This window comes from Myotis daubentonii, chromosome 6, assembly GCF_963259705.1.
Source record: "Myotis daubentonii chromosome 6, mMyoDau2.1, whole genome shotgun sequence".
Lineage (NCBI taxonomy): Eukaryota > Metazoa > Chordata > Mammalia > Chiroptera > Vespertilionidae > Myotis > Myotis daubentonii.
This window is the reverse complement of record NC_081845.1, coordinates 26,706,932-26,728,832: the sequence shown is the minus strand read 5'-3', so window position 1 is coordinate 26,728,832 and position 21,901 is coordinate 26,706,932. Positions and strand designations below refer to the sequence as shown.

At 41.1% G+C, this 21,901-nt stretch overlaps 1 protein-coding gene across 3 annotated transcripts in view; it reads left to right on the top strand.

The window, feature by feature from the left end:
• Nucleotides 1-21,901, top strand: part of TXLNB (taxilin beta) — a 40,548-nt gene that overhangs the window by 8,950 nt on the left and 9,697 nt on the right. The window contains exons 3-7 of one of the 3 annotated variants that reach the window (XM_059700510.1): nt 2,952-3,043; nt 9,909-10,079; nt 13,368-13,562; nt 15,305-15,424; nt 19,137-19,211. In XM_059700510.1, coding sequence (XP_059556493.1) covers nt 2,952-3,043; nt 9,909-10,079; nt 13,368-13,562; nt 15,305-15,424; nt 19,137-19,211 — 653 coding nt within the window. The remainder of the gene's footprint in view (nt 1-2,951; nt 3,044-9,908; nt 10,080-13,367; nt 13,563-15,304; nt 15,425-19,136; nt 19,212-21,901) is intronic. The other 2 variants (XM_059700511.1, XM_059700512.1) reach the window with 2 other exon arrangements.

The following is a 21,901-nucleotide window of genomic DNA, read 5'->3' as shown; positions in this document are numbered from 1 at the left end:
GCAAATCTCTTTGTGTATTCCCTTCTTCTATGATAATCCCATACACCACTCCAGTCCAGCAAAATCAATGAAAGCTTAAAAAATAAGTTCTCTGGTGTTGCTAATTTATGAATTCTGCACATGCCTGATTCTGATTTCTTGGATTTTTGTTGTTGTTGTTGTTGAAGGGAGAAATCACTTTAGAAGAGTAGATGATGTTTCTGAATGTCATTCTTCTATACAAAATAACAGCATATGGGAAGAGACCTCAGTGAGTGTGATGATCAAAAAAAAGAAAGCAACCCTTCTCACAGTTAAAGAAAACAAAAAGGAGAAAGATACTTAATGTGGGGGAAAAAGAGAGCCATTGGACTCACTCAGGTGTTTCTATCGCCCCCCAAAGGAGACATGTAATGGTTTTACGTGTCCTTACTCACACTGAGTTATCCTAGCATACACTAAATGTCACCAGTGACAGTAAGACCTATCTTTCCTCTAGTCCAGTGGTTCTCAACCTTCCTAATGCCGCGACCCTTTAATACAGTCCCCCATGTTGTGGTGACTCCCAATTTCATTGTTACAAATTGAACATAATTAAAGCATAGTGATTAATCACAAAAACAATCTGTAATTATGTATGTGTTTTCCGATGGTCTTAGGCAACCTCTGTGAAAAGGTCGTTCGACCCCCAAAGGGGTCGCGACCCACAGGTTGAGAACCACTGCTCTAGTCGGTTATTCATTTGATGCTAGCGTGCACTGGCTGGCTTTGTTTTGTTCCATTATTACCTACATTTGCTGAGCACTTGTCACAGAGCAAGCACTGTGCTGGATCCTGGGCCTGATGTGATCAACAGTGCAGTGTCTTGCCTTTCACAGATGACACTAACTCAGGACAGCAGTCTTCATGTGGGCAACCTTCCCCAAACAGAAGACAAGAGTGAAGGGATGGCCTGACCTGTACCAGGCACACTCATCCCTGCTGCTAGAGAAATAACTCAAAACCCATGGGGGGAGCCGGGGGTGCTGGGGCGGGGGGGGGAGAGACAGCAGTGATGATCAGTTTAAAGGCAGCATGTTATTCCAGGCCATGATTGGAGAGCTGATGGGGCACCTCTCACACCCACCTTCTCCCCTGTCTTAGGCCATGTCTCTAATCTGAACTGACGCACTGGGCAAAGACAGACGAAACCATAGACGAAACCAGCTGTTAGGAATGAGGTCATTTTTTTTTTTTTCAAAAATAGTTTCCTTTTATTTCTCTTGGCTTCCCTGGCATCAAAATTCCACAAGGGAGTGAAGTGATTTAGAGCAAGTAGACAAACTTTGGATTCAGGCCTTGGCTCTGCCAGTACTAATCATGTAACTTTGGACTCCCTGGGCCTTAGATTCTTATCTGTAAAATTAACCAGTTGTCTATGTGCTCTTTGAAGTTCTTTCTAGACCTGAAGTTCTTTGAAGCCATTTGAGTTAACAGATTTATCAAATAAAAACAAAGGATGGCCAGGAAATTTTAATTTTAGATAAATGATACATAATTTTTTTTAGAACAACTATATTCCATGTCCTGTACCCAAATTTCATGATTTCTCTTCCTATCCGGGATGAAAGCAAAAAATTCCAGCAAACAGGAAATTCCAACATGAGGGAAAGGTTGTCTAAATCTATAATAATAAAAACGTAATATGCTAATTATACCGGACGTCCTTCTGGACATCCTTCCTTCTGGACAAAGCCGCAGCAGGTGGGGGCCGAGGCAGAGGCCCTTGCACAAAGTTCATGCATCGGGCCTCTAGTTGCTGATATTCTTAAGCATATTTATATTGAGAGACATGGGCTCCACTGTGGGGCTTGGCCTCCGTATTCTGATTAGACAGAGTAATTGTCACTCTGTTCCACCTGATTGGACTTTTGAAAATATATAATCAGTGGTACAGGTAGGCCTCTGGGTCTCTCTCCTCCCTATGGCTACTTAAAGACAAGATTTCTGGGCACCATAGGAAGGCAAACTGGACAGTTTGAGCTGAAGACAAAAGGAAGAACAATGGAGCGGAGGTGGAAAGAATCTGAGGCTTACCATCAAATAACCATGAACAGATGAGATTTTAGTGTAACACAAACTCATACTGGGAACAGAAAATGAGACTGTCAACAGAGATTAAGTCCTGGGAGGGAGAAGGGAAGGCCCAGGAAGGCTTAACCTGTAACCAAAGAGACACACAAAGGCCTGGAGAAGACCTTGCATGTCATGGGCCCGTTTTCTTTATCTACTGATTTTACTCTCTGCTTGATGGGAAATATGATCAGAGTTATTCACACCCAAAACTCATGGAAGGGATCATGCACATAAACAAGAGAATCTGATTCCCCCAAAAGAGAGGAAAAGGGTACTAAAAGAACAGCAACACCAAAAAAATAAAATACAAATAAAAAAGATAGACAAAACTGTCAAGTTTCTCTGGTTTGGGCTGGAATTATAGCAACTTTATGTATCAATGATGGCTATTTCATAGCAGTCAGAAATTTTGATGGACCATTTTTTTTTCCTTTTTTAAAATTAATTAATGTGGGGAAATTGATTATTCTTTCATAAAGTCAGTTTATTTTATTCTTTTGAATATTTTTAAAATACTTAAAATTCTTTTGAACATTTAGAATACGGGGGGTGGAGATTAACAAGAATGGATTCTTGGGCACTACTGTTATATTGAGACTCTACCATGAGCCTGATGTTGTAGCACATACCTTCACCAACTTCTCAACTAATCCTCACTCTGTAAGGTAGGTGTCATCCAAGATGCCTACGTTTCTTATAGGAGAAGAAAATGATATCTGAAGGTCAGGTTAAGTAGCTTGGTAAGGGTTGGATAGTAACTAGCAAATTGACAATCTGAGATTCTAGCCCATATCATTTGACTTCAAGTTTAACACTTACTTTTAAAAACATCTTCACCGTTCTTGTTTTCTCTTAAGGCAAAGAAGCCAACCTGCTAATGCAAAATCTGAACAAGTTGCAAACACCTGAAGAAAAGCTTGATTTTTTGTTCAAGAAGTATGCTGAATTGGTAAGATCTTTGATTAACGCTTTTTATCAGAAAGATTCAGGCTCAGTTAGAGCTGAGAAAAGGAGGCTGTTCATTTTTTAGGTACATCATTACAACCATGACTGGTTAGCTCAGATAAGCCAAAGATGGAATTTATAAAAGCAAAAAATTTTATAGGAAAAAGAAACAAAAAATCCGAGGAATAATAGCTGAGTGGGGAACGAAGATAGTGCTGGAGCCTACTCCACCTTTGAGTACATGTGTGATTTGGGGGATGGAACAGAAAATTATAGATAATTGAAAATCCTGGATATTTTAAAGTTCTTTTTAGCTTTGCAATCAAACAAAGGCAAACTTTCATTCCATTCTGTGCTCAGGTTTTTGGAGGGTGTTCCCTCAGGAAGAGGGTTGAGTTAATCCCACCCCCTCAGTTTGTGACACATTCTCATTTAGTCTTGATGACTTTTAGTTAGGTAGTCAGTTAGCTAATTAGTTATTCATTCATTTATTCTCTTTGATCTACATTCTCCTCCCCTTCCCTCACATGGCATAGTGTTTGATGTAAACTACATTGTGCCCAGTTCCTGGTCCTCCCCATTCAGTCTCCCTCGCAAAAAGTCAGGGCTACTGGAGGAAGGGCAGACCTCAGACCTCAGAGAAGCCATGATGTGTCTTGTATCCTCACCAGTACTCCTGCAGTGGGCAGGGAGGAAAAGGAGAAGCATTCAGTGAAGCCAGCCTGTCTGGTTTCAATGAACCCTGCCCAAACTTGCTGAAGGAGTGACATCAGCAGCCTGTGTACTACACTGGGGTGTGCGAAGCCCACAGCTGAGAGGTGGCACCCTCTCAAGTGAAGCAAGGCAATGTGCTTCTCTCTCATTTCTGCTTGTTTTCTTTAAAAAATATTAACTTACTTATTTCTGTTAGGGAAGTGTTGACAGAATGAAACTTATGTCCACTCACACAGCAGAACAACTCCTCCAGGCAGCGGGTTGCCCTGCCCCCAAGGGCAGATTCACTGGGCAGCCAAACAGCTATGAGTCAGGGCCTCTCGCTTACACGGGCCCCTCTGAGGCCCTGGACATACTCCTCTTTTCTTAATTATGTATTTTTGGGTTTTGGTTTTAAAAAGAGGAACTCCAGAACTGAATGAGCTTCAGGCCCACAAATCCCTTAGGTACTTGATGGAGTAGAATTTGAGGGACCTGTTTTCTTTCTTTTTCACTCTAATTTTAGTCCTGTAATCCTAGTTTGCTCTGTCCTTTCTTTCATTTATCTGTGCATCCTGTTATGCTAAATTGTCTATGCAGTAGACTCACAGAACTTCTGAAATCCTGAGAGACTAGCTTATTCCTAACTCTGCCAACAATGCTTTTTAATTATTTTTCACTATACAACCCATATCATTAAGATATAAGAAAAATTCTGAATACACAATTCAAGTAAAAATATCTCTAATCCCATATTAAAAAACAGAAACTTTGATTTATACATCTTCCTTTCCAGTTTTGCTATATATGCAGAGGTACCTTTTATTATAATTACCATCACGAGGTACATATAGAGTTGACTCTAGAACAACATGAGGATTAGGGCACCAACCCCCTGCATAATAAAATATCTGAGTATAACTTTAGACGCCCCAAAAACTTAACTGATAATAGCCTACTGTTGATCAAAGCCTTACTGATAACAGTCAATTAGCACACATTTTTGTATGTTATATGTATTATATGCTGTATTCTTACAATAATATGTTAAAGAAAAGAAAACATTATTTAAAAAAATATAGGGGCAAGAAAAATACAATTTCCCTGGCCTTGTAACTCAGTTGGTTAGAGCATCATGCTGATACATCAAGGTTTCGGATTCACCCCCCAGTCAGGGCACATACAAGAAGTAATCAGCGAATGTATAAATAAGCGAAATAACAAATCTGTGTTTTTCTCTCTCTCTCTCTCTCTGGAATCTGGTATTTTCGCTCATATGGCATATATTTTCCCATATAGTTTACTAGAGGCCCAGTGCACGAATTCGTGCACAGGTGGGGCCCCTCTAGGTGGCCTGCAGGGATCGGCTGAAACCCGCAGTCCAACACCGCCTGCAGCTCTTATCTGCTGCTCCCACGCATCCCAGCCCCATTGTGCCTGCCGCAGGCTTGCGCCCAATCAGTCCCAATTAGGAGAGGCTTTTGCTGCTGCAGCAGCGCTCCCCAGCCATGAGCCCAAGGGGAGTGGCCTGTGGGATCAGGCTGAAACCGGCTCTCCAACATCCCCTAAGAGGTCCTGGATTGTGAGAGGGTGCAGGCCAGGTTGAGGGATCCCACAGTGATTGGGCCGGGGAGGGACACCAGGAGGGCTCCAGGGAGTGTCTGGCCCATCTCGCTCAGTCCCGATTGGCTGCACCCCAGCAGCAAGCTAACCTACTAGTCGGAGCATCTGCCCCCTGGTGGTCAGTGCACATCATAGCGAGCAGTTGAGCAGCATTAGCATATCATTAATATATTATGCTTTGATTGGTTGTTCGGTTGTTCGGCTGTTCAGTCTATTTGCATATTACCCTTTTATTATATAGGATAGTCTTCATAATTATATTTTGTAAAAGCATTGTTATTTTCCACAAAGTGGACATATCTACTGGTTCTTTCATTTTGGGACACTTAAGATTCCTTCCGGTGTTTGCTGCAGTGAACATTATCACACATTCGATTTGTTCCTGCTCTCTCTTTTTCATATTAGGAAAAAGTTCCAGAATTGGGATCACTAAATCAAACAGTATGAATGCCTTTTGTTTTTGTGTGTTTATGACCATATTGCTTTCCATAAGAATGGTATAAATTTATAAAGTAACTATCAGTGTATCAATTTTATTGCAACTTATTTAACATTGGCTGTTAACCATCTATGAACAATTTCAATACCACAAAATAAGTTGTGTCAAAAATATTTTTCCAAAAAATATGGCTTCCATTCTCATCTGTCCATCCTGCTCTTTTCAATATTTTCCACATCATTTTTCCTTTGCCCCTTCAATGTAGCTATTCATGCCAACACCATGTTTAGTTTCTAGCGCCATGCTCCATACTTGACTGGACTGTGTGGCATTCCAGACTCACACAGAAAGCCATTCATGGTACTGCAGCCCCACAGCAGTACTTGGAAGAAGAATTACTTCTCCACTCTGCCCAATATTTTCTTCATAAGCCAGGGCTGCTCACCTTGGTCTCAGGGAACTCCCAGCATCTGCTCACCATCTAGCCAAGCAGTCATCCCCACAGAGGTTACTCTTCCAGAGATCCTCCTCAATTCAAGCCTTACTTACTATGCCTTGACATTTGTATCATGTCTAATAAACATTAAAACCTCAAAGAGCACTCTAGAAAACATAGGAGAACATTGATCCCAAAAAAACCATTAATTTTAATTTTCAGAAAGAAAAAATTATGAGAAATTTTAATCTTTTACTTGGAGACTAAAACCTATTTTCTTGCTCACTGATTTGAATATTAATACAGAAAGTGTCTGAAATATAAGTGTTAGCATAGAATAAATCATCAAATTCAAAGCTGTGAATCAAAGTGCCACTCCAGTTCACTCAACCTTACAGATTTGGAGTTTTGTAATAGTATCTACTATGGTATTCATTTATAAATAAGGATAAGTTCATTAATAAATAAGAACACCTTATGACTAAATTAAGAAATGAGCTAGGAGAAGTATTTTTTGCAAATTTCCTCAATATTGAAATAGTTACAACAACTTCGCTAATACTATTGTGATTTAGTTCTTGGCACCAATTTTACTTTTTTAATTTAATAACACAAAGGAGAGAACAGGAGAACTTTCAGATAAAAATCCTATATGCCTGTTACAAGTGTATAGAACTGTGTCTAAGTGCATTGTTAAACCACAAAGCCAGCATTGGACTGAAGTTGACTCAGTGGCAATATGTTTGTTTTCATTAATCAAGTCACTTCATATGCATTCACATAAATCTGAACTAATTATACAAAATAAGCCACACTCTAAAATAAAAAAATTATTAGAGAGTTTAGGGTTTTTATTTAAAGCAAAGCAAGACTGACCTAGCTAAATTTCAGATGTGTATGATCTTGTGTAAACTACAACACAAATGGTTGATGAGCAAGCACAGATGATCTCTTCCAACTTATGAAGCACATGTACTGTATCCTCCTTCTGACACTCAGATCAATCACATAGGGCAGGTTCCCCCAGAGGGGCCGTTTCGCCCACCATGGGACAATAGGAAATATCTGCCTGGAGGTACTTTGGATGTCACAATCGGGGGTTGGGGGTGTGCTACCAGCAGTGGGTAGGGGGCAGAAATGCTGCTAAACAGTGCACAGGACAACCCCCAAAACAAAATATGATCTGGCCCAAAAGATCAATAGTGCTAAGGCTGAGAAATGCTGATATATGGTTTAATATTCAAAGGGTAAAGTCTAAAGCAGGGGTCCTCAAACTACGGCCCGTGGGCCACATGCAGCCCGCCGGCCCGCCGGGTGTTTTTGCCGCCGCTGCCTGTCCTGCTTAGCAGCCGACTTGTCCCGGGCCCGCAGTGCGCATGTGTGGAATGTCTGAGGGACAGTGAACTGGCCCCTGTTTAAAAAGTTTGACGACCTCTGGTCTAAAGCATAAAGGCAATAACAACAACAATATATAAATTTCAAGAAAGGACAATAGCTCATTTCCAGTCTAAACATAAGTATGAGACGTTTCACCCCTATCTAATAAACATATGCAAAGTGAAAGGACCTCATATGTCCTATGAACAGGAGGTGAGTGTGAAAAATATATAATAAAATACAACTGATTTTTCCAATTGAAATTCAAGAAGAATATCAATATGTATAGTAATATGGGCCTAGGTTTTTCTGATGTTAATTCTCACTAATAATTAAATATTTCCCATAAGTATGAAGATAAAATATCATGTATGACTACCCCCACCTAAATGTGGCAAGGATGTATCATGATCATTTCAGTGTGGTAAAACAATTTGTGAACTGAGGAAAGTGTGACAGTCTGGTTCATCTAGTTCAGAAAGAACAAATGCTTCTTCAAGTTAGGGTAACTGAGGTACACATCAGGATTCGTGTCATGTGTGTATCCATTGGCCTAGGACACCTAGGGTCCTAAAGCATAGAGGGGCTTCCCAGAGCTTTCCCTCTCCCTTAGGCAGCAAGGTCATTATTACGACAAGTACATACCTGGCTTAACCAGCGTGATTCAGGTGATCAGACTGAGTCCAGCAGAGGACGTGGCTCTGGACAAAGGACGGCACTTGCTTGTGGTCACAGTGAATGTCAATCGGAGATCCACTCTCCTAGAGTGTGCTAATCTCTAAGGGCTGCTGGAGGTTGATACTCAAACTGCCCCAACCCAATTAGAATTCCATAAAAATGTTGCCAAATTTGCCCTGGCCAGTTGGCTTAGGCAGTTGGAGCATCATCCCATACACCAAAAGGTTGTGGGTTTGATTGCGGTCAGGGAACATACCTAAGTTTTGAGTTCCATCCCTAGTTGGGCACATAGATGAGGTAACCAATCAATGATTCTCACTTCGATGTTCTTTATTCTCTCTCTTTCTCCCATCCTCTCTCTCTAAACTCAATAAAAAATATATTCTTGGGTGAGGATTAAAAAAATGTTGCCCAATTTATCAAATAAAAATACAGAATAGCCAGTTAACTTTTCATTTCAGGTAAACAAACAACAAATTTATTTAGTAAAAGTATGTCCCATGCAATACTTTGGGTATATCTTTACTAAAAAAATTATCCCTTATTTATTTGAAATTCAATTTTAACTGGTCCCACATTTTATTGAGCATCCTGAGATGGAAGGTCCAGGGTGCACTGGCTCCACTTTCCACACCGTCCCTGATGCTTAGTTATGGCTGCTGGAGACGGGGAGAGAGGCCCCACTGTGCTCAGCAGAAACAACTGTCATGACTTATTCAGCATAAGCATGAGGGATATGTGAATGGGCAGAGAGCAAGGCACATTAGAAATACTAGTCATCATGCTAAGTTGTGTGGTGGCTATTTGTGAAATTTTGGTGGCAAATTGTCAATGCTTAGAGATAGTCAAGGGGTGCCTTCTCTTCTCCCCCTTTATCACAACCCACAAACTTCATCTTCTGTTTACCAGGAGGCTACTTTTTTTCTTTCTTACTCTTTAAAATAGTTTCTATAAGCTTATTTTGAGAAAGTATTGAAAAGTAAAGGTAAACCAAGCAGACACACCATTGACCACTGCCCCAATGCTAGGCATTAATTAGTATGACTTCTGGCAGTTTACAGATTCTGAAACATGCCTTTCCAATATTGACTGGCATCATTTGAGAGACTCAAGAAAGAAAACACTAGACCAGTGGTCGGCAAACTCATTAGTCAACAGAGCCAAATATCAAGAGTACAACGATTGAAATTTCTTTTGAGAGCCAAATTTGTTAAACTTAAATTATATAGGTAGGTACACTGTTATTAACTTAATTAGGGTACTCCTAAGGCTTAGGAAGAGCCACACTCAAGGGGCCAAAGAGCCGCATGTGGCTCGCGAGCCGCAGTTTGCCAACCACGGCTCTAGACTATGAAAAAGAAGACAAAAGTAAGAAGAGGTCAATAATAATAGTGATGATAAGGAAAAACTTGTGAATGTTAAGCTGTGAAAACAGTATCCACAAGTACTACAAAGGTAACATTGGTGAGGATCATTTGATTCCAGAGGGACGGTGATAATAACAAAGAAAATATTTCCAAACAACCACCGAGTGATCTTTAGGCATCTCCTCTTTTGCCCCTTTTTTATCAACTCCAAAGAGAGTCTTGCCATTTCCTTTTGCATCCCCACGCCCCTGTCTAGCTGGACGAACATCGCACTGAGCAGAAGACTTTAAAGCTCCTACAAAAGAAACAGGCACAAATCCAAAAGGAAAAGGACCAGTTACAAAGTGAACACAGCAGAGCTATCCTCGCTCGGAGCAAACTGGAGAGTCTGTGTCGGGAGCTGCAGAGACACAACAAGACACTGAAGGTATGTGTCACCAAGGCCCTGCTAACACCTTCTTCTGGCTGCATAGACACAGGCCTCTGCTACGCATGGAAAGAGCTTGAGTTTCAGAATCAGAGAGACTTGGGTTCAGATACTACCCCTGCCACTTGCTCACTGTGACCTTCAATAAATTATCTAACCTCCCCACGCCTGTTTCCTCATCCACAAAAAGGGGGTTGTAGGAACTTCACTGTGTGGTTGGGGAAAAATTAAATGAGGGCACATATGTACGGTGTCCATATAGTGCCTGACACAGAACAGGCCCTTAGTAAAATGCATGCCATTCCCCTCGCCTGTTTCGTATGTTGAGCTTGTTTAGTTTTGTGTCATAGGTAGGACTTCATTCTACTCTTTAAAATACAAACTTGTAAAAATGCAACATTTTTATGTGATAATGAAATCTGCATGACATGAATTGACACCAAGCTAATTGACACGGTAAAGCAAAATTGAGAGCCAAAATGTCAATAGTCATCTGAAAACAGAAGTTACTTGAGAAAACACTGAAGCTCTTCAGACTTAATTATTCAATCTCAAAATAATAGACTGACCACTTCATTCAGCCTGCATGGGTTTCATTAATTACAGCATAAGCCTCTAGCAGTGTGCTTAATTTGATTACACACAGACACTAGCCCCATTCAATGAAGCAAGATGCAGGGCTCTCCAAGATAATACTGCATGTGTCCACAATCCCCTTTCCAGCAGAAGATCCTAAAACTTCTGACGAACAAGTGTTAATTAGACGCCAATATTCCTGGGAGAGAGTTATTATTAGATGTGTTTAAAAGGAAATACTTAAAGAATCAGAGAGATTAAGATCACTGATGAGTTTGTACAATGAATTTAGAAAAAAAATAGAAGAGGATAATGTCTCCTCGTATTCGAAAATTGCTTTTTGATATCTGGGAAATGGGAAGCCAGTGTGATGAATTCTAACACCCAAATCATGAGTTGTAGGAGATGAGCTTCTGGCATCTCTTCAGTCACTGCTCTCAGGACACTCAAAACTGAGATTAGAGGGGAGCCTCATCGACAACTCAAGATATGTACTCCAGGAATAGCACTCTGTGTTTACACAAATCTCCTGACTTTCACTAGTGCTCTATAGAAAGGAGAGAAATTAACCAGATGTAGTGGAAAGATTTAGCAACAAAGAGATTTAAAAGTGGAATAATGTGCCAAGGTCTCTGTTGGGTGACATTCAAAGACAGAATGATGGAAGTGGCAATGGCAGGGGACCCTGTGGGAATACTCACACACCGTCAATAATGGCTTCCAGTTACAGACAATGAAATTTAGTATCATTATTATGATAGAAACTTGGGAAGATATAGGAAGAGAATGCATAGCTCTTTCCACCACCATAACATTTAGCGCTTACTGGTACTTATTAAAATTGATTCTTCAGTGAGTCAAAGCCCCCACAAAAACCTCACAATTCAACTTAATTTAGAAAAAGACCAGTGAAAGCCTGAAATATGGACTCATTGCAACAAAATACTACATATATTCAAAGCAATAAATCTGAGCCTAAAATTATACTGAAAAAGAACTGCCTTATAAAGAATAGCTAAGTGTCTTAGGCAACATTATTTTAGTAAAGGAATAAGTATGATTTGTTATAATAGAACTAGGGGCCTGGTGCACGAAATTCGTGCACTGGGTGTGTGTGTCATTCAGATCATGGTCTGTAAGGCTATGACTAGGGACTTGTTGATTTCTAAGCTAATTAGGAGCAATGAGGAAACAACCACTACCATATGTATATTCCATTTTTCTTAACAAATGGCCATAATCATTTTTAGTGAAATATGTAGAGTAACTGTTGGTTAGCGTACAAAATTCAGGGAAATAAGATCTCTGATACTTAATTTCTTCAGGTTAGGAAGTGTAGCTATCTTCTACAATATCCCTAAGATATTGTCACTCAACAAATGTTTATACCATGAATAAATTATGATTCTGATATCAGGAATCATGTTAAAGTTAGAAACTATGTTAAAATTGTGAAGGAAAGAGGACACCTGATGATAAACTAAAATATTTCCAGAGCATATACTTTCAGCATCAATTTTTATTTCAGCACATTATTCTACTATCATAATAAAGATTTGCACAGTTACTTCTGTTTAAATTATCGGTTCATTTTTTAAAAAATCTTGTTACATACTGTGATCAGAGTAGGCAACTAAATACAGTATAATTTTACTTGCCAACAATGAAGCAAGCTTTCATACTAACAATCTGAACTGAAAGGAATCCTACAAAGTCTGTATTACTTATCAGCAGTGTATCTTTGGTATGATGGAGCAAGATTAAACCCTTTTATTCTAAAAGAATGAGAAGAATAATCACAAAGCAAACAATTTTAAATATAAATATGGGGGAAATATGGGTACATTGTTAGTAGTTAGCAATGAAAGGCGAGTTTTGATTTTTAAGAGCAAAGAGAACAGAAATGACATAAAAGTTAATTTCCACTTTGTGAATGTTAACAAAGTGCAAGATGGGAAATTAGATGTTTCATTTTAGAGTTAAAGTATATTTGAAAATTAATATTGCTTTCAGTTTCAAAACTTACAATGAATGACTGAATGTTTCAATTACCCTACATGACATGTGGGATGATTGTTCTTCAGAAATAAAATAGCCAATGTATTTTTTAAGATTTCCTTTTACATTTTTGATTGCTGTAATTGATCTCTAGCTATCTTAGTTTCCTTTTCAAGCTTTCTGATGAAACCTTTTTCTTACCAAGGAAAAGTATACATTGTGATTACTTTATATTTACAAAACTTGGGTCATGCAAGTATGTGGTTCATACCCCATAATTTGTATAGAGGAATATACGATCTATTGTTCTTTCTGTACCAAGCAAAGGCACATATATATGATCTGTCTCATCTATCAATAAAACCAAGCGGCCTTTTATTCCCAGGCCACAATCAAGAGATCAAAACCAGGTGACTGTATGCTTGTTAGAAATTGTTGCAATTCATTCACTCCACAGGACACCCGTCATCTTTAAAACAAGCCTATTCATCACCAGCTATCAAAGTCAGGGCTCTCATTGCACCTGCTCTCAGTGACCGTGTATTCACAACTGAAACCTTTGCTCATACATTGATTTTGGGGCTGAGCAACATGGCTCTAGAGAACTGAGAAGAACCATCCTGCTCCCCTGCACATGAATCTCCTTTCCTGGACCTTGAACCCTATAACGGAGGGTGCGTGTAAACCAGTATAATGGGAGATTTTCATCCACAGGAGGAAACCCTCCAGCGGGCACGGGAGGAGGAAGAGAAGAGAAAGGAGATCACGAATCATTTCCAGAGTACCCTGACAGACATCCAGGCCCAGATTGAGCAGCAGAGCGAGCGGAACATGAAGCTGTGTCAGGAGAACACGGAGCTCGCAGAGAAACTGAAAAGCATCATTGATCAGTATGAGCTCAGGGAGGAGGTAAGAACCACATCAAACAACGTAGAAGCACTGGATACAGATCCTGACCTGGGTTGTGAAGGTAGGGAACGTGGTTAATAAGAAAGTTATGATGAGCCTTCTCAGTTGATTAATAGTCAGGATTGGATTTCTTCTACTAGCCAAATAATAACAGATGGTATTGCGCAATACCTGGCTGAAAGTCATGTGGAATTTCTTCAAAACTGGAATCACTGTGAAGCAAAGGCAATAAATAGAAAGTGATAGGCTGTGAGCACAGTTATCCTCAGCCTTTTTAAAATGCCCTCTACAGAGCCAAGAAATACTGCACACACTCCCTCTTAAGAATTGCCATGTCATTAAGGGTCTGTATTCTAAATACCCCACAAACCAATACCAGTATTAATAATGTAATAATTATAACCATCGTGGTATTATTGATTCAGACTTTAGTTTTGGTCATGCGCTAAGAACTATACATACAACGTCACTTAATTGTCTCAACAACCTTATGCACTAGATAATATATTATCCACATTTTACAGATGGGAAGCAGAGGCTATGACATTAAATCACCCACAGTCACAAAAGGAGGATTGCTTTAATAGTTCACCTTAAGGGGACTATAGGGATCTTTAATTATTCCAAAATTATAGTTTAATAGTTAATATGTTTTTAAGACTCCTAAAGTCCCATCAGGATTTTGAGTGATCATATTTCTTTCCTCATTTTAAACTTTCCTCATGTTAACTTAGTCAAAGTGGTTCTGTTGGCAACATGTTAAGGAAACAACTGAGCCAAAGGCACATGGGAGTACCACTTAGGTAAATCAAGAAACTCCTCCTAATAAGCCAAAATGCCAAGCGACCATTTCATCTTGTCAGGAAGATCAACACTGCTCCAGAGTGGAGGACCAGGTGAAAGCAGAAAGGAAGGAGCTAAAAAGAAAATAGCCATACTCTTCAGGAAGATCTCAAATGGGAATGGCCTGGTAGACTGGTTGTCAATTTCTGGGACTGGTTCTAAGTAAGGCCAAAGGATAGAATTCCATATGTCCTCTTGCCAATGGGACCTCCTAATGAGCAAGAAACTCTCCACACTGGGGTAGAGTTGGAAGCCTCTCCTGACCAAGCTAGCAGAGAGACCAAAAGGTACGGAGGCACACAGTTGCACATTTGCCTATCAACGCAAGCCCCTTGGCCTTGTCTTGCCCACCAGAGCAACAGACTTGAAGTCAGGGGGCTCCTGCCTTAGTCCCTGATCCAGGGCCACATGCTGGTACCCCAGAACTTCCTTACAATCCTTGAAGCAAGAACATGGAGGATGTGGAGGAGAGTTCACCATGATAAACTATATTAATGTTGAGCTTAAAAATTAGTTTTATATTCATAGAAAGTGCCAAAATACCAAGTGATAGTGCTGTTATGATATACATCACAGTCTGTGCTGCCTGGCCTATTACCAGCATCATATCAATAGCTACCAATTCTAGAAAAGTAATGTTGGGGCCTTTTGGAGATATAATTGCTGAATTCTAGCACCTCCACCTTTTGCCACCACATTTGTGAATGCAAAATGCAGGGGACTTCACCAATTTATGGTCTTCTGCAAAGCCCTAAGTGATGCTAATGTATTTATTCCCCTCTTTTTAAAAATCTTAAAACCTGGAGAATGTGTGTTTATATGAATATTACTTTTTATTTTCTATTTTTCAGCACCAATAACAAGTCAAGCTTGATATGCGCACTTTGTTTTTTCCTTAGCATCTGGACAAAATATTTAAACACAGAGAACTGCAGCAGAAGCTGGTGGATGCGAAACTGGAGCAGGCGCAGGAAATGATGAAGGAAGCAGAGGAGCGACACAAACGCGAAAAGGAATATGTACTTATCATCTGAGTCAGTGTGCTTGTCTGGTCTGCCTGGGGGTCAGAGGACCCTGAGAAAGTTGTTTTTGAGAATGGTCTCAGAGCCATAGACTGCTAGAGAAAGAGCCTGAGCTCCCCTGGAGACTAAATTGGCCAGCCCGGTAGGAGGCACTGTACCTAAACAACTTTCTACATAAAACAGTCATGCATCCATTCAACAAATCTTTTCCCAGTGCCTGTCATATGCCATGCACCATCCTGGGTCCTGGGCTACAGTGGTGAACAAGATGGAGAAGGTCATGACCCTTAGAGGCTAGAGTCTAACCGGAAAGAGGAAAGCAATTAACAAGCAAACACACAAGGAAGGGTAATTTCAGATAATAATAAGTGCTACTAAGGAAATAAGAACTGAGAAGGAACTGAGAAGGGGCAGAAGGAGGGGGCCTACTTTAGACCAGGTGACCAGAAAGGCCTCCCACAGGGGAGGTGGCTCGAGCTGAGCCCTACCTGATGAGAAGGATGTCTCCAATAGCAATGTCCAGCTGATGCTGGAACCAGCTTGGCATCCTCTAGAAACAGGAAAAGGTTAAGGTAGCAAGAACATGTTGACCCCATGGGAGAAAGTTTCAAACTGAAGTTGGAGGGGGAAGCAGGTGCCAAGTTGTATAGCTTTGTAAGCCTGGAAAGTAGTTTGGATTTTATTCTAAAAATAATGAGAAAGGACTGGGTAGCTTTAGCAAAGGAAGTGGCATGATCTGCTTGGCATCTGTACAAGATGAATTTGGCTCCTGGGTGGAAAATGAATGAAAGAGGGACCAGAAAGCAAGAAGACAGGAGGCTACAGCAGCAATTGGGCTGAGCTATGATGATGGCGTGAATTAGTAGGGGGGCAGTGGTGAAGGAGAGCTGGACATGGATAAAAGTTACATTTTCAATGCAAATCCAGCAGGCAATGCAGTGAACTGAAGGTAATAGTGATAAAGGGAGTCAAAATTGGCTCCTGAGTTTCTGGCTTAAGAAACCAAGTGGTGGCTTTTATTGACATCTCATTAACCCCAAATGCTCCAGGACAGCTGTAGGGCCATTCTACAGATGAGAGGCTCAAAGAAGATACACAATTTTATTATTAAGGTCACACGCTGCTACGGGACCAAGACGTATAGTACACCAAAGTGTATCTGCCCCCAAGCCCAAGCTCTGTGATAGTACATCACACTCAGGGGCATGTTTCAGAGGCAAAAGCTGAAGTGTGTGTCTATTGCTGGGGAGAGAGAGATTTAAGACATAGTCAATGGGCCAATCATTGGAATTTGGCCATTTAATAATTGATCATGAGCTTTGCCTTTACTGAAAATTAGATCAGAATCACTTCAGTTTGTTAGAATAGTAATTTAAAAATAACTTTGGTTTTCAAGTGTAGCAACAAAAGGACAAATTTTGGAGTACATAACCTAGTGGTCACTGAATAATTTCAAAGCAGAAGTCCATGTGCTCTTAATAAAAAGATTGATTTATTAATCCATCTATAACCTAGCTCTCAAAGAAAGAAATACATTTAAGAAAACAGATACTCTACTGTTGTCATAATTACTCCAGTAGATAAGATATGCTTCCTAGAAGATCAGTACCTGTGGTCTATAATATATGAGACATGACAGAGGAACATCTAGGCAAAGGTTCAGTGAAGGAGCCTGGGGGGCAGACGTGGGGTGACTGGCCCAGCCTTCGCAAGAAACTCCCATGCTACCTATTTTCCTATCCCTGTTTAGTAAAACATAGCAGGTTTTGAGGCAAAGAAAAGTAGCCTGCCTCGGTTCTTCAAAGCTGGCCGGCCACTGACCCCGTTTCTAGCTCTGATACTTTTCTCTGAAAGTAGTGAAATCACTTCAAAGCTGGGAAGTTCCTTCACTCCAGGTAGAAATGGCAGCCACCTGCCTCCCCTCTGCCAGGGACCACCCAGAACAACAGGGCTCCTTAACCGGCTTAGAAAGCAGGGGCCATGTACACGGCCACCATGCCACTCAGATGGCCAGAGGGGTCTTCCACCTCACAGCTGCCCCAGAGCACTCAAATTACTTCACTTCTATAATAATCCATCTTCACTGCACGCTGGGAGGTATAGAGGAATATATAAAACCCATCTTACAAATGGAGAGATCGAGCCACGAGAAAAAAGACAAACTAAGATAAGAACAAAGATATCTTCAAGGTTTACAAATGTAATACATGGACCTCATGGACACTTTTTTACAATAGAGACAAATACAAAGAAGAAAATTTAAATCGGCCTTTCTTCAAATCCATGAGAATCTTCTTAACTGACAGCCACCTGCCTAACTAACCAGATTAACTCATGATGTTCACCATCCTCTCTGTAAACGCACTGCTGACAGATGCCCACAACATGTTGAGTCCTGTGGCTACTAAGCCGATCTGGACTGTCTACACATGGTTGCCCCCAATAAGTAAGATGGAATTGACCAAGAATCAGCCCTTTGCTCCCAAACCTTTTCTGTCCAGTTATCCTTGTGTTTCTATTCTGTAAATCAACAGAATCACACATTAACTGAAGAAATAGGAGTATGAAAAGAAAGTTGTTTCTATGAAAATTATGAATAATGCTTCTTTTGAAAGACTACATATAAGCAAACAGCAAGAAACAACTGTCAAATTAGATGTTAGTAGCTATAAAAGACGGGGAGAATGTTGTAAAACTCTACAGAATAAAAAAAAATCAAGCTGGTTCACAAGTATCTGTCAGTCTAGCACTCTAGCACCTTTGTTTAAAAAAGAAAAATCTTATATGGCACATCATGGATATCATTTTTGTAAAACAAAATAAACCTTGCTAGGTTCCATTATGAAGGCCCATACCCCCAAAAAAAGATCAGAGCCCTACATCAAAATGGATAAATAGGTGAACATATCTCTTAAGTTAAAAATAACATGTCTGTGTCATTTTTATGCCTAAAACAAGTTCTTCAATTTAACCCCACAGCTCAGAGTTCTGATCCTGTTTCCTATGAGAGCCTTGATTATATTTGAAAGGCTACCTTATGGAAGAGGGACCTTATTTTGTAAACTTATACAGGACTTATTTTCTAAACCTAGCACAGGATTTGGGGCAATAGGTCAATATCTAACCCAGTGTTTTTCAAAATGTAATCTATGGACCACCAACATCCAAACCATTTTGGGTATTTGCTCTAAGTATGGATTCCAATCACACATCCTAAAATTCCTTATTCACGTTCTCTGAGAGGAATGAGAATTCAGACATGCTCCCTAAGTGATTCTAATATCTGCTCTGGTGGAGAACACTGGTTAGTTAGGAGACAAACTTTGGGTTTAATATAAAGAAACAGTTGTTCACAAAAGTGCCCCAGGTGGGGATGTTCTGGAGATGTTCAAGCAGAGGCCAAATAATGGGTGGGCAGAATTGCTAGAGAAGGTTCCAGAATTTGGTGGGAGGTCAAATTTTGTGTAATTCATGCTTGACTTGAAAATGATTTCCCCTTTTCCCCCAAATAAAACCACTAATTTTTAGTTGAGAATCCAACCATTGAGACTAGTTGTTTTCTTATATTTCTTAGAGTCTCTACAAAGTTCCCCCAAAATTACTTGAGTGGGTGAATTAGCAAGTTATTATGTCTTATACGCATATTACAACCAAATGATAATTTAAAAGACAATCTGACCGTCTTTTCCTGCATTCTCTCTTCTCACAGTTGCTGAACCAGGCAGCAGAGTGGAAACTTCAAGCCAAAGTGCTGAAGGAACAAGAGACAGTCCTGCAGGCTCAGGTGAAGTGAGGGGAAACATGCATGGGGTGTGCTCTCCTTCTGTCCCCAAGTCAGAGGCTGTGAACCAAAGGTGGTCTGCTGAGGGCTCACTTGTGGCAGGGAGAGGGGGCCAGGAGTTGAAAATAAAGAATAACTTCATGTCTATTAAGAAAAATAAAAGCTCTGCACCAACAACATCCATGCAGAAAAGGGCACCAAATGGTCAATGAGAATAAGCTAGTGTCCAGGTTCCCACCTACCTGTTCATACATATGTCCTCTCTCTCTCCCCACATCACCCTACTAAGCTAAGAATAAAATGTAAACTGTTCAGATGCACCATCTATACTGTCAATACTGAAAATGTCCTTGCTTGCTTGATATTTTCTGTAATAATAAAAGCATAATATGCAAATCGACCGAATGACCAAACAGCAGAACCACTGTCTGGACACCCTTCCCGATGACCACGCTATGACGCGCACTGGCGCCAGGCCAGCCAAGGCAGTGCAATGCAATCGGTTGGGGTGGCCCTGCCATCGCCCCACGATCGCACTGCAGAGATAGACCCAGGCCACTGGCTGGTGGGGCGATCAATCGGGGGGAGGGGATGCTCCGTGATCACCCCAAAGAGGGAGGCCCAGGCCACCCTCTGCACAGAGATCGATCGTGGAGCCCCAGCCAGATGGGTGGGGCCTCCCTCTGTGGGGCTATCAATCTAGGGGCCCTGTGATGGATCGCCCCAGAGAGGGAGGCCCAGGCCAGCCAAGCAATCACACCCCACACCTGTCGCCCACAGAGGTAGGTGACCAGTGGAGGGGGAGGAGGGGGCAGCGCTGCACAGATGGCAAGCAGTGGCAGCAGCGGGGGCAGGGCCCGCTGCCAGAAGCTGGGGGAAGGAAAGCCTGATAGGCCTTGATTGCCAGCCAGACCTAGGGACCCTACCTGAGTGGTCCCGGATTGCAAGAGGGAACAGGCCAGGCTGAGGAACCTCCCCCCTCCCATGCATGAATTTCATGCATCGGGCCTCTAGTTCATAATAAAGGGAAATTAGAAAAATTAGAATGAGCACCCAAGCGTTTGTGCTCTCAGAGGTTGGCTCTATCAGTGGCAAATGACTAAATGGCAGACAAGTCAGGAACTGTTCTCAGTTGGCTTTATGATGTCATATGTGTGTTTTGACTAGATTAAGGGAATTCATATTTCAGGATAAAAAATAAAGCCTCATGCAGCATCTGACTCTGGGGGAAAGCAAGACCTGTCCATCATTCCTGGGCCTTGGGGCCTCTGTCCCTCCTGCCAAACCTTCCCAGGTTCCAGGAGAGCCATTCTGCCCTGGCCCACACAGGGGCTCTGGCTCCCCTGCTGGGAAAAATGCCCAGGGTCCTACAGGAACTGTGAAATCACATAGAACAAATTCACACAAGATGCTGAAATCAGAAGACTTCCAAACTGGACAACATAAAGATGTGAGCAATTCACTTGTCCATGTTTATGCACTAACTGCTGAATATTTGTTCGTTATAAAAGAAAAAGCAAATAAGAAAAACAAGCAAGTTAAAATCACAAATTATACCACTACATAGATGAACCGCATCCAGCACAGCCAGGGGTGAACCTGAGGAGGGGCGGTGAAGGATTAAAATAAACGGACAAGAGAATACAGTTGGGGCCAGGTGGATCACTGTGCCTGGATAAGGAAACAGTGACACGCCTATGAGCCGAAGCTTTATTTTATAGTCAGGTCACACAAAGCAAAACAAGGGCAAGCTGTTTACAATGTTCTTGTGAATTTCAAATCTGCTTCTTTCCTATTGTTGCCATTCTCTGAACTCTATCAAGCCTTGTTTTGGCAGCACTTGCTGTACATGCTTCCCCCCAACCCTGCCCACAGCCCTTAGCTACCTAGGACTGCAGGGTCGGACTATAAGGTCAAGCTTACAACCATAGCCTTTTGGCTATAATTGTGCTGGGAGGGTTTTACCCTCCAAGCTGGGACTTGTATGTGGCTTTGCCACAAGTCAGTCCGAGGCTTGATCCTGTCCGAACGCTGTAGCCACTCTCCACACATAGACAAAAGTGTAGATAAAATTTGGAAAGCTAACCTTACTAAAGCACACTTTTCCAATGTGTGTACTGAATGCAAAATGAATTGTATTCCCCCAGTAATATATCAAAATAGTTTAAAAATACTAATTACATCAACATTAGAGCCATAAAGTTTTTGACTATTAATAGAATGAAGGAACTGGGAGTTAAAAGACTGAAGTCTCGAGTCATAAACTCCAGATCATCCTTCAGGCAGTCACAAGGCCCATCACATCACTGTGTGGGGTCGATGACAGGCAGAGGTGGCACTCTAACCAGAGCCAGGCAGCGGGGGGAGGTGTGACCTCACCAACTGATGGCACGAGAGAATCAAGCCAGGGTTTCTGGCCCTATCTCTTCCCTATTCAACACAGAGCCTTGCGGCTATACTTGCCACTACTCACATCATGTTACAAGCAATCTCTACTCCTCTTTGCTAAATAAAGAGAATGAACTTGAGAAGAGTATATTAATATCATATGATTCTGGGCTAAAGAGTGATTCACTCAGATGACATGACCTATAAAATAAAAAATAAAGTTGTGCCCTAATTTTCCACCTATATCCCCCTAAAACTTGAAAAACATCTATCCGGGGTTCTAGACTTGCCAATGTTTCTCGTTC